General features: G+C 43.1%; 1 protein-coding gene across 2 annotated transcripts in view; it reads right to left on the bottom strand.

The window, feature by feature from the left end:
* The window catches only part of LOC311488350 (FERM, ARHGEF and pleckstrin domain-containing protein 1), a 55,732-nt gene that overhangs the window by 4,257 nt on the left and 39,294 nt on the right, over positions 1 to 12,181 (bottom strand). For both annotated transcript variants that reach the window (XM_084544990.1, XM_084544991.1), the window contains exons 14-24: positions 9,657 to 9,838; positions 9,339 to 9,428; positions 7,780 to 7,913; positions 6,473 to 6,554; positions 6,158 to 6,395; positions 5,929 to 6,059; positions 5,738 to 5,806; positions 5,186 to 5,275; positions 4,809 to 4,891; positions 3,501 to 3,613; positions 3,091 to 3,254 (exon numbers count right to left, since the gene is read on the bottom strand). In XM_084544990.1, the coding sequence (XP_084401116.1) occupies positions 3,091 to 3,254; positions 3,501 to 3,613; positions 4,809 to 4,891; positions 5,186 to 5,275; positions 5,738 to 5,806; positions 5,929 to 6,059; positions 6,158 to 6,395; positions 6,473 to 6,554; positions 7,780 to 7,913; positions 9,339 to 9,428; positions 9,657 to 9,838 (1,376 nt within the window). The remainder of the gene's footprint in view (positions 1 to 3,090; positions 3,255 to 3,500; positions 3,614 to 4,808; positions 4,892 to 5,185; positions 5,276 to 5,737; positions 5,807 to 5,928; positions 6,060 to 6,157; positions 6,396 to 6,472; positions 6,555 to 7,779; positions 7,914 to 9,338; positions 9,429 to 9,656; positions 9,839 to 12,181) is intronic.

The raw sequence follows: 12,181 nt of genomic DNA, 5'->3' as shown, positions 1-12,181 counted from the left end.
TGTGACACTTATATGAGACTTTAACACACTGACATACTCAAATTAAGTGGGCGTCTACCAAAAATAAATATTTTTTTAGCTTCACCTGAACTCTGGAAGATGTTTTTGCACAGACTGAGAGCTGTGCATTCAGTACTTTAAAATCACAGCATGTAGTATGAACAGGAGGAATGATTAGAGAAGCCTAAAACAATTCAACTTTTGATTTTGTGTGCACCTGGATATGAGTGGAGCTAGTTAAAGACAAAGCAATAATTGTTAATATGTAAGTGCAGTGTCTTTTTTTTAAGCATCTGAATTTTAAACACTGCTGGATGCTCCGACACTGAATGCAACGCTGAAATGCTGCAACTGACTTTTAGTTGGTTGGCCATTTTGAAAATAAATATAATGCATTAAAGGTGTATTTGCATGTATACTTTCGCCTCAGCACAAATTTGTGAGTATATATTTTTAATAATTGTTATTTTTTAAAGCTACTTTACAACCTCGGATTGATGATTAAAAGAATAATTATGAGGCTGAACTGACAACTTGAAACAGTTTATGGCCCTCCTGTGCTACATTATTTTAAATTATTGCAGTGCCATAAAGTTAATTTAAGAACTTCAACTGACAGTCAGTCAGTATAAAACCAATCAACATGTCAGGATGAGGCGACTTCAGTTCCATTTCTTTTTTCTATAAAATGTGCTTCTTGTGGTGCAGTTTAAATAAACACATATAGGGGGGCCTCTCCTGTCTCCCTGGCTCCTTTACCTCTAGACTCCTGCAGGATTCACTAAAGGAGAAGCTCTGAACACGGTACCAGCAGATAACAGACAGAGGCACTGGTCCCTGGCCACTCGGTTGCCCCACCATGGGGGCCTTATTCTCACTGACTGGACTAGGCTCCTCTACCACGGAGGAATGCACAGACGTATGGGGAAAAGAGAGAGAGAGACAGGGAGAGAAAAAAACAGACAGGGAGGGAAGGAGGGACAGAAACACAGAGACTGAGTAGGTGAAACACAGGCATGCAGTGAAAGGGGTTAAGGCTGGCAGTGTGTCCAGGCAAGGCTGTGAAGAGGACATTGTTACAGCTACAGAGGAAGAGCAGGACTAGATCAGGACACAGCCGGGTCCTACGGAGGCTACATCCCAAAACAGGATCCGTTGTGTTAATGCGAGCTGAGGACGTTTAGCACATCTACGTACTGCTCTCTCTCTCTATTTATAGACGAGTTGAAGTGCCAGGAAGGGAGAGAAAGGACAGAACCACACAGGAAAGCCACAGGTTTGAGTTCAGGTTAGGACATCACGGTGGCGACTGTCAGCCAAAAGAGGGAAGGGTGGGAACAGTAACCTCACTGAGGCAGTAAACTATACATATATATAAAAAATGGGGCATATTTCCAAATGCCCATTTTCATTTTTTTTTTTGAAGGTTGTTTTTTTTCAATGAAAAACTGTATTTTGTTAAAGGAAAACATCCATTTAAATGTACCCTGCGAAGATTTTGCCATGTTTTTACTATGCCTTATGCCTTTTTCACAAACTTTACTGCATGTTCTCACGCATGGGAAATCAGATTTACATAGGTAGCGTCACAACCTGTGATTTGATTCACGCTACTCCACTGATCCAAAGTCAGTGGCACCAACTTAGCAACGGACCAACAAAGCCAGTGTGGAAAAATGCTAGCTAGTAAACATGAATGTAAACATGTACAACTTAGAAATGTAAAGTGCCTTCGATCAAGATAGCAATGAATTAAATTAAACTTCCTTACACTGATGAAACGAGCTCCCCTCGGCTTGAGGGTGCTTCATGGTGGGTTTAGCTAATTGCTAAGCTGCGATTTTATCATTCGCAACGTTTTTTTTTTGTAAATAATTCTGCCAAAAAAACAAAACAAAAAGCACTGCACACTACCTGCTCAACGCCAAGACTGCTGTGCTGGTGCACAAAGTTTAGCATTTAGCATTAAAGGCATTTCTCAGGTAGAAACAAAAGTATTGCTAAAATAGGAGTGACTACTGCACTTTCATCAAGTAGACACAAACATGAATCCAAACCACAGGTGTCAAACATATGGCCCGCGGGCCAAAACCGAGCCGTCAGAGGGTCTAATCTGGGCCGCAGCATGAATTTGCAAAGTGCAAATATCACACAGACTGTAATTTTTCAATGAAAATATCTGATATCCCTAATTTGTCCACTGTTTTAGTAAGAGAAGTGGACAGAACACTAACACTGAGACCCAGGTCTAAACAGCAGACAGCAATGTACTCAAATTTCACTTACTTTTGTTTTAATTTAATTTTTTTCAAGGATAATTTATGAAATAAAAACATTCTAATAATTTACTTGTTCTTTTTTGCACTAAAACAAATGGACAAAATCTGGAGTTGTCATTACTTATAGGTTATTATGGTGTTATCTTACTGGTCCGGCCCGCTTGAGATCAAATTGGGCTGCATGTGGCCCCTGAACAAAAATGAGTTTGACACCCCTGATCCAAACGAATAATGATGTTGTTGCCTGATGTGTAAATAAGTAACTGTTAGCTGACAGGTTTGCTGCATCAGCTTAATGGAAGTCTGGCGTGTTCTTGTTTCTGCTGCCCCACAGTGGCCAAAAATATATTGCAGGTTTTAAAAGCAGATTCGACTTTGCACATCTTTTACGTGGACGAAAGCACGTTCATTTGTTGTATTTGTGAAGTTTAAAGAACACACAATGCATTTTAATGAGTAACTAATGAGACAAATGTGGATGTAATTTTGTCTGTTTAGAAGAAAACTTCACAGTGCACCTTAAACAGATTTTATCCAAGGCTTCAAATCACTATAAACATAAAATAATTGTTTTAAAAACATGCAGATTTTCTATTCTAATTTTGAAAAATGAATAATTAAAGGGTGGGCCTTTTAATTTTCAAAAGTATCAGCTGTTAAATACTAATTAATCCCTTGTTAAGGATTCAAACCAGCACGAGGATACTGTTCCCACTGAGAGATCGTCAAATTCAGAAACAGCACACACTCGGAAACAGAGAAAACAGCGAGGCAGGAGGGGAGGGCAGATCTGAGGTTTGGCTGATGATACCTCCACGGCTATGCTAAAGTCCACCATGGACACACTGGTGTTCCTGTGCCAGCACACGTGCACCATGGTGTTACCACGGTGAGGGGCGGGCCTCTCCAGCGAGGTGTGCGAAGCTGTCAGGTCGTCCTCGGACTCCGCCTCCACCGAGGAGTCCTCCGGGCATTCTGGGAAAGTCAGGAGGTTGTTACTGCTAGACAACGAGCGGGTTGGTGAGGGGAGAAAGGCGCTAAAACACAGACAGTGTCAGATCACTCACAAATCAACGTGTATCTGGGATTTCAGTCAGATGGGGTTTTTACTCATGTATTTTCTGACAGTTACCGTTTATCCGCTGTTTCTTTTTTCACATTTTGCTGGACAAACATGAGTAAACCTTTCGCATCCAGCTCCGTGTTTATGTAGTAACTTACTATTGTCTGTGAGGATGCTGGTCAGCAGGTCACACGAAGGCCCGTTGCTGGTTTTTGCCATTTCTATCGCCATCTTTATATCATCCATCCACTTCTCCATCTCTGTCAAAGAACTGGAGCGAAAAGCACACAAACAGTTAAAAGTGCCGAGCTAAACAGGCACAAGTCACAGCAGGGTGGCCTCATTGTCAGAAATAGTCCCGCTAACAAGAATATCACAAGTCTGATCTTGGTTAGTCCAGGTGTCCTGCCAAATTTCCTTTAAATAGCCACCATCTGCTCATTGATGGAATCGGCAAAGGCAGAACATGCAGGAGACTGTTTAAAACTGCATTAATCCTTGCTGACTCCGATCAGGCATAACATTAAGACCACCTTCCTAATATTGTGCAGGTCTCCCTTGTGCCTCCAAAACAGTTGTGACTCATCAGAGAATGGACATGGGCCTTCTGAGGGTGTCCTGTGGTGTCTGGTAACCGGATGTTGTTAGTGGGGGCCTTTGGGTCCTATAGGTAGAGGGGAAGGGCCTCTGTGGATCATCCCACAGACACTTGATCAGTTTGGGATCTAGTGAATTTGGAGGACAGGTCAACACCTTGTGCTGTTCTTCATGTTTTTTGAGTTGTTCCTAAACTGTTTTTGTGTCATCAAGGAGTGTCATTGCTATGGGGTGGGGGTGCCTGGTCTGGTCTAGGTGGGTGCTACATGTCTAAGTTAACATCCACATGAATGCCAGGTCTAAAAGTTTCCCAGCAGATTGTGATTGTCACAAGATGATGAATGTTATTTACTTCTCTTGTCAGTGGTTTAATCCAGCTGATCGGTGCATATTTCATAGCTGATAATATTGCATCTCCTCCGAGCTGTCCTTCAGTGGTAGCATCTTTTTTGGCTGTAAATAAAGATAACTCCCCCAAAGTGTGCAGAACATTTTGCAGAACTGCTTCAGAATAACCTCCAGTAGAGTACGGCAGTTGACTCAGTGCTGCCTATGAGGCAAAGTCCAGGGCAAAAAGTCCAAAATGAAGAAACTCTGCCCATACAGCTTAATCGCTGTGACATAGATGAGCATTTAATCACTTTAAACAACTCTTTTCTCTCCACTGGAGAGTGACAACTGGGCAAAACAACTTTGCTTCCAGATATTTTAATGAGTACTTGAACTGAAACCGTAAGAGTGAGGGAGAAGTAACCCCTCCATCAAAGTTAAGACTTTGCCAACGTTGTAAATACTTCTGCCTTCAGCCATGATATCTCAGCTGCTGCTCGAACGGATGAAAACTTTGCACCACATCGATAGGTTTTTACCTTGCTGCTACCACCACCGACTGCCGCTGCCCAACCAGCGTGAAGGCGTGAGGCACCCCCCACTCATCCTCACTCTCTCTGATCTGGATGAAGAACACAGAGACACAGAAAAGACATTAGAGAGCAGCTATCTAGGCCAGAAAGGACCAAAATAGACAGAAAGGGAGAGAAGGAGGGAGCGAAAAGGAAGCGAGAGAGAAAGATATGTGTAGCTGTCCTGAAAATGTGTGCGAGTGTGAGCGCGTGTGTGTGTGTGTGTGGGAGCAGATGTTGAAAGGGCTGCAGTTCAGCTGTTTGAAGCAGCTTATTTCCAGTAATGACAAACTGGTGACAGCCGCCTGAACACTTTGTGCTCATCAGAGAGACACAGCACTTACTGTCATGCCATGGAGCGGCAGCTGCCCGTGCACTTTGAACTGATTGGTCGCCGTCATCCCTCGACTCGTGTACAAAATCACGTCGTTAAACTGTCGCGGGGAGAGAAAATGTAAATGAACAACCCTCGTGACGGATGACAGCGAGTCCGGTTGTTGTTTATAATTAAAAACCCAGTGTATATAATGTAATAAATAGTTCCAAGGAGGTAACCGTAACCCTGGTAAATTATTTGCAGAAATACATCACACAAAGACATCAACACTGACGTAAAATATTCTTTTACACAATGCTCCCCCGCATATACATACTTCTGTCTTTATTGCCACATTTATAACATCAGTTAAGCTAAACATGCATTTTAAACACATCAGAGTTTAAAGCAAATTAATGTGTTATTTTTCCCTACAAGAACTTTTCCAGTTGCGCTACATCTTTCGACACCATGTGAGTAACGCATAGCTGGAACGGATCAAAGCGCGATGGTTATTTTCTCTGCTGAGATCACTAAATAATTAGATTAGCGACAAGAATTGAGGAACGTGGGCTGTTACCAAGAAAAACATTCGCTGCTGCAGACCCTTTCCGGAAAGTTTGCTGAGGCAGCCTAACCTGATGAACTCCTGAGAAGAGAAGAAAAGAAAAAACATTTGTTTAGACGCTGAACTGTGCAGGGCGCCCGTTTGACTTAACATGTAATATAAAGTAGGTTTCAGAATGGTTTCCTTGTCTATCTCAGACTCACCCGACCAGGAACAACAAGATTGTCGACGCCAATCAAATCCTTCTTAAGCTCCAGAAGCTTCTGGAAGTTCTCCATCTTGATTAGGCTTCCCTGGAGCTGGTCCACCACCTCGGACACATCCGCTAGAGCGGCTGCAGAGCGACAACAGGTAGGACATCATTAGCTGATTATTCTGCTGCACCAGAAAATCTTATTGTCCTTCTGTGAACTGGTGGCCCGAGCGTCGCACCTCTGCAGTCCCTGAAGTCCACATGAGTGGCTGGGTAGTGTTTGCACAGGCGCTCCAGTATCTGCTTGTAGTGGATGAGGCGGTGCAGAGGGCGCAGAATGAAGACGTTGAGGGGGATGTAGCAGACCTTCTGCAGCTCGAAGTCCCTGCACAGACTCTCCAACCTGCGGGACCCCTTGCACGCCTTCTCCAGCTCCAGCAGAACCTCCGACTGCTTGTTCAGGTTTACTGTCAGGGGCTACACACGGAGTTGTTAAACGTGAGCAGCCATACATTGCTGTAATCAAAGGCGTATAAAGGCGTTTTATACCTCACCTTAAGACCTTGAAGGTTCTTCAACATGACATCTCCAATGCGCTGGTAGTCTCCTTTAATGTGTGCATTGGAGCGTCCTTCCCTAAAAACAAAAAGAGAGAGAATTATGAGCAATTTTTATCTCTGAAATGTTATTTTTCCCTTGCTTTGGAACAACTTGCTCGACATTAAAATCACTTCTGTAAACACATTTTTATCTTAAATAAAAAAAAAATCTTGTAAATTTTATTTTTCATATTTATTCAGATAATGCATTTTCAGTGAAAAATGTGCATATATTTGTCTGTACGGCTTACTTTTAAACCGCACATGTAACATGCTGTATTTTAAATGCTGTGCCTGTAAAGCACTTTGTAATCTTCCCCCGTGCTTCGAGCTGCATAAATAGACGTTATTTCTTATCAATGTGGACAGTGAATTAATCTACTAAGCTACACAAAAGCACTTTAAGATCATTGATTATTCAGAGGACTTTAACTGTGAGCCAGGAAAAATTCCAATGAAGTTGGAAAGGAGGCTTTAAACTTTACTAAAGGGACCCACCAGCAGGTGTCTCCCTCGAGCATGGCATAGCCACACTGTGTGCAGTGAGTGATGAGCTGCCATTACTGGACTTATTCAGAATATTTATTAATTTGGTGTAATCTTTTAGCAGCAGCTTTAGGGGAACACGTCTCAGTCTGTAAAACACCTCCTGCCTCATCCCTTAAAGACAGCCTTCTGATCATATTTACAATAAAAAGGTCGATATCTATCATAACATTTGAGTATGCAAAGCCACAAAAAAGGGACCACGTTGCGCTGGATCATTTCCATGCACATTTGAATGTTGTTCTTATCAGCACAGTAAAGTACAATATTGCTTTCGGTTTTAATTTTCAGAGACTGTGACCATCCGCCATAGACTTGGAAATAAAAATAACTGTCTGCAGTTAATGGCCGTAAATTTTAACAGCTTGACGGGTTTCATGCGTCACCGTCTCCCTGTTTGTGTGTGCGCGAATGAGAAAGAGAGAGAGATTCAGTGTGTTGTAGATAAGGCACAACATCATTAAGGAGATCAGACAGCAGAAACCCACAGGCAAGAAGACGACGGCCGTGGTGCAGCATGACTGTTGCCATGGAGATGCTTAGCTCCCTGGGTCATCTGAAGAGACCGGGTTGCCCTCTCGGGCTACATGCCAATAAAACCCTTTTTTTAAAAAAAAAAAAAAACTAGGCAGAAGTTGTGATAAAACCAAAGCAACACCATCAGTTGGCTTAAGCCTGTAGGGAATATCTGGATGAAGTCGGAAAGTGGAACTCACCACAGAGCCAGCCTCTGCTCCACCTCCCTGAGAAATCCTGTGTGGAACTTGTGCAGAGGCTCGAAGGTGGAGAGGATGGTGTTCTTCAGGGAGTCTGGAGTCGCCTCATCTTGTCCCACAGCACTCTGGAAAGACTGAGACACAAGGCACAAGGTCGTAAATCTCAGACGTTTTAACAAGGACATATAATCCATGATCATATGTCAAGTACTTGATAAAACTGTTCTTATCTGGATACATGGAACGAGGCTGTCACATGCTGTGCAGATTTTTAACTTCCTCAAGGCGAATCTGCAATGTGTGAATTAGGAGCAGCGTCATATAGACATGACAGGCATATAAACTTGACATTGAGTACTCGACTGCACAACTGTTATCTCGATTATCGCCTGATAACTCTATTTTATTGGGGTGGGTGTTTATATCTGGTAGTCTGCTGGAGAACTGGGAGGGAGAGATGTTGTGTTTTCGGGCCAAGTTCAGATTTTATGGTCTCAGTCTTGAAAAGTTCATAAGCGAAAAGTTATTCTTTCTCACAAAACACAGACTGGCCTGTTCAAGATCACAAGATCTTGTGTTAGAGTACATTTTCCCAGAATCCCCTCATCCGTGTTTCTGCTGTTGCAGCCTTGTAACGTCTCATAAATCCCTTAACCGGCTGAGGATGAATAGAGGAATCAATAGTCGGTCGTTCTTAACACCATTGTTTCATTAAGTCAGATTAGAGCCGAACGCCGAACGTCGCGCGTTGTGCGTTTACGCTCCGACGACAGAAAACGGCTTTATTCAGCCGACGCAACGGGAAAGGGAAGAGGGTTTTTAGTAAAAAGCGAGCGTTTCTAGAAGGGCTCGAGATGAAGCAGCAGCTGGTGTTCAGATGACTTCACTCTCGACAGCAGCAGAAGCACCAACCAGCACATGGGAAGAAGAGAGAGGGAGCACGCACAGCTGAAAAAAAAAAAAAAAAAAGAACAAGGACACAAGCCAACCCAAATATTTATGAGATGTGTGAAAGGCCTCTCTGAAATTTGCGAGTAGAGAAAAGCTGCGCCTTTAAAAGCTGCCAGGGAAAAGGAGTGATGCATTTTCTCCACGCGCACGGCTTCAGTCCGGCCTCTTAAGGACATCCTCCTTATTTGCGCACATTTAATATCCTGTTTTCTCCTGCATTAGCTTTGAGATATTATCAGAAGAAATTGTGTCCCTGTTCTTGCACCCAGCCAGCGAAATATAAAGGAGGAGACTGAAACAGGGAGTGACGTGCAGAGAGAGAGAGAACATGCAGCTAAATCCATCTATCTCTTTAAACACAAACACAGTTTAGTATTCACGGCCTTGAATGAGAGAGATGAATGCATTTCGGGGCACGAGCTTGGGGAATGAATAAAAAATGAAATTGCATCTGCCAAAATAGTCCTGTCTCACCGCACGGCTCTGTGTTTAGCTTCTCTGCAACGGAGCAGCTAACCGGAATAATCAATGTTTTCTCCCCAGAGGACAGGCACGGCAGAGAACAAACTGTGGAGCAGCGTGTTGGCAAGTGACATGGCTCGTCTTACCACAGTCACCACCTCCAGGTCCTTCAGATACGTCCTCTCCGTGGTCAGCAGCTCCTTGGCGATGAAGTAGGCTCGGTCTGTTGGAAACCTCTGCCAAATGAATCATATGAGAAACAGGAGAAAAAGCCCAATAGTGGTTAGTGTCTCATCTGCTGTATTCAGCATCTAACCCATTAAAATACTCAACTTTGGTCCCGGCAGAGATTCATTTAGGACAAGTAATCTAGGTCTGGTGATATTTCCAGTATGTGACAGCGGCTTTGGAGCACAACTCCAGAAAAAAAGTTATTCAACAACTGACACCACGGAGCGACAAACCTTCCTCCGGACCTCGTCTTCATCGTCCGTGCGAACGCTGCAGGCGTCGTTGAGCAGCGGGCTGGTGAGCGGGGAAGGTTGCTGGCCGTCGGGACTGTGGCTGCACAGATCCAGGGACTTCTGGCCGTTGACCATCCTGTGTCCAGGGGAGGCCGACGCGCGAGGGCTGGTGGAAACCACTTCTGCACGGAGTCACGTAGGGGAGCGCAACGAGAGAAGAAGAAGTGTCAGATTGGGGGAGAAGGTTCTCAGCATTGATCTACTTCAAAATTCAGGATATATGAGAATATAAATGAGAGTATACAAACAGCTTTATAATCAAATTACTGTCTAGGTTAAGTTTTGCATAATCTCTGTTGGATTTTGTCTCCTGCTGTCATGCTGCTGATTGAGACACCTTAAAATATGATGTCATCTATCTTCTGAAATTTGTAGAATAAACATTTAATCAGTAAATAGCTGATATGGCAGAATCTGTTCAGAAAAATAATCACTGTTTGCGGCCAAATTTCAAACACGATGTAGTGACATTTTGGTTCATAATCTAACATAACAAACATCCAAAATATCCAAGCTATACCAAACTAATTCAATCCTTTCCAGAAGCAGATCGACCCACACAGTCTTTTTCTGCCACACAATAAAACCCGCTGAGGTGTAGCCGGGGGATCTGCCCGCCCGCAGAAAGTGAAAAGACGGCAGTGACTCACTCTACAGTCCAGACAGCTCTGACAGCCTTTGAACCACGTCAATCAATACACAAGCCGAGACACATGCTGCAGCGTGATCAAGAGGAGCAGCTCACTTAGTGTCATCTACGCCGACAACGTTCGCTCGACTTACTTACTGGGCTTTAGCTGCAACGAGCTCACCTCGCTCCGTCTCCCGGCGCGCTTTGCACAAACACAACGGCGCGGCAAGTGGTTGCAATCACCGGCACGAGGTTTAGTCTGAACACTACCGAGGGAAGGGGTGACACAAAAACATGCAGGGGCGCTACGAATGAGTGTGGTAAAAACTACACATGCAAACACAAAACTATGGAGGATGCGTGAGGGGAAATTCTGCAATGAGACTCACCGCAGAGGTCTCAGAAACAAGATTTGGAAAATGTTATTAATATTACTGTCTTTATTGACACTAGTGTACATATATACAGTGTTAAATGGTTATAAATCAGGATAAAAGCAGCATAACAAGAAGGAGCACTGTGAGTTAGTGAGTGAATGAATGAGACAGAACAAAAGAAGGAAAGAAAATTAGTGTCACTTATCTTCTAAGCCCAGTATAATTATTATTATTATATAAAAATAGATTTTTGTTCCAATTCTGTTATTACTGACATTAAAAATGTCATAATGACACATTTTTAATTAGGACATATACATTATTATTCAATAAATTAATACAAATTAATTTCATATTGAATATTCTTAGTGATAGGCTAAATTATAAAAAATACCGTATTTTCAAACACACATATATTTCCTAGGCTTACAATCTACTTTAACAATCTGTGCACGCCTGTGTGTTACAGTACATAGAGCACATAGAGTACATGCAGACAGCAGGAAAGCATTGCACATGCATTGGAAACAGACCCTGAAGGACACGCGGTGGTTGAGAAAAACACCAAAGTCTTTCCAACAGGCTTGGGATTTTGAGTTGCTACAACAGAGTTTTAGATTAGATGGGTGCTAGTTTTTTATTTTGCTATGCTTGACAATTATCCCAAGTCTGCCAGAGAGCTTTGTGCACCAGAGGGGGCTCCCTGATTCTGCAGTGATCCAGCAAATCGCACTAAAAAGTAACCTGATCCTAACTCTAAATGTAATAGTGCTGATGTTGGCTAATTCATGTGACTTTAGCCTTGCAGATTTACCATAAACAGGTAGACTTAAATAGATATTGATCAACGTGTCTGACTTACACGTACAAATAAAACCCCTGTGTGACATTTTGGATATGCTTCCTGATGTCAACACTAAAAATTTCTTGGAGCGCTGACAAAGCTATGATAGAGGAGCCACGAGACACGGTGCTTTGAGGTGTTGCCCTTAAACTGCCTTTCACGAGTACAGATACTGACTATTTTTCCTGCACATTCCCAAGATCCCGTCACCCATAACGGGATGTTCTCTCTGCTCTGGAATAATTAACAGCTAGCTGGATCCTTGCAGAGAGGCGAAGCCACAAGCTGGTAAGTCTTGATTTCTCTCCTCCCACCACACATACAGTGACTGTCAGGAAAAGGTTTACAGTACATGCAGTCGCAGCTGGGAGGAAAAACAGACGTGACAGTTTCATGCAAACATTGGACAGAGAAAAAGAAAGAACAGAAAAGCATCACAGGGATCGACAATTTCTTAAACAGAAAGAACAAAAATGAAGACAGACGTGCAAAAGAAAAGTGAAAAGGAGACTGGGAATCAAAGTGCAGTGCCGTTCTGTAAAACATAATCTTTGAGGAGGACATAGCTGGTGGAGGACTTAGCTCTGTGATAGCAAACTGCCGCCAGGAAAGT

This window comes from Chelon labrosus (assembly GCF_963514085.1).
Source record: "Chelon labrosus genome assembly, chromosome: 5".
NCBI classification, from domain to species: domain Eukaryota; kingdom Metazoa; phylum Chordata; class Actinopteri; order Mugiliformes; family Mugilidae; genus Chelon; species Chelon labrosus.
Note: the sequence above shows the minus strand (reverse complement) of the source record. Positions and strands in the feature narration are given on the sequence as shown.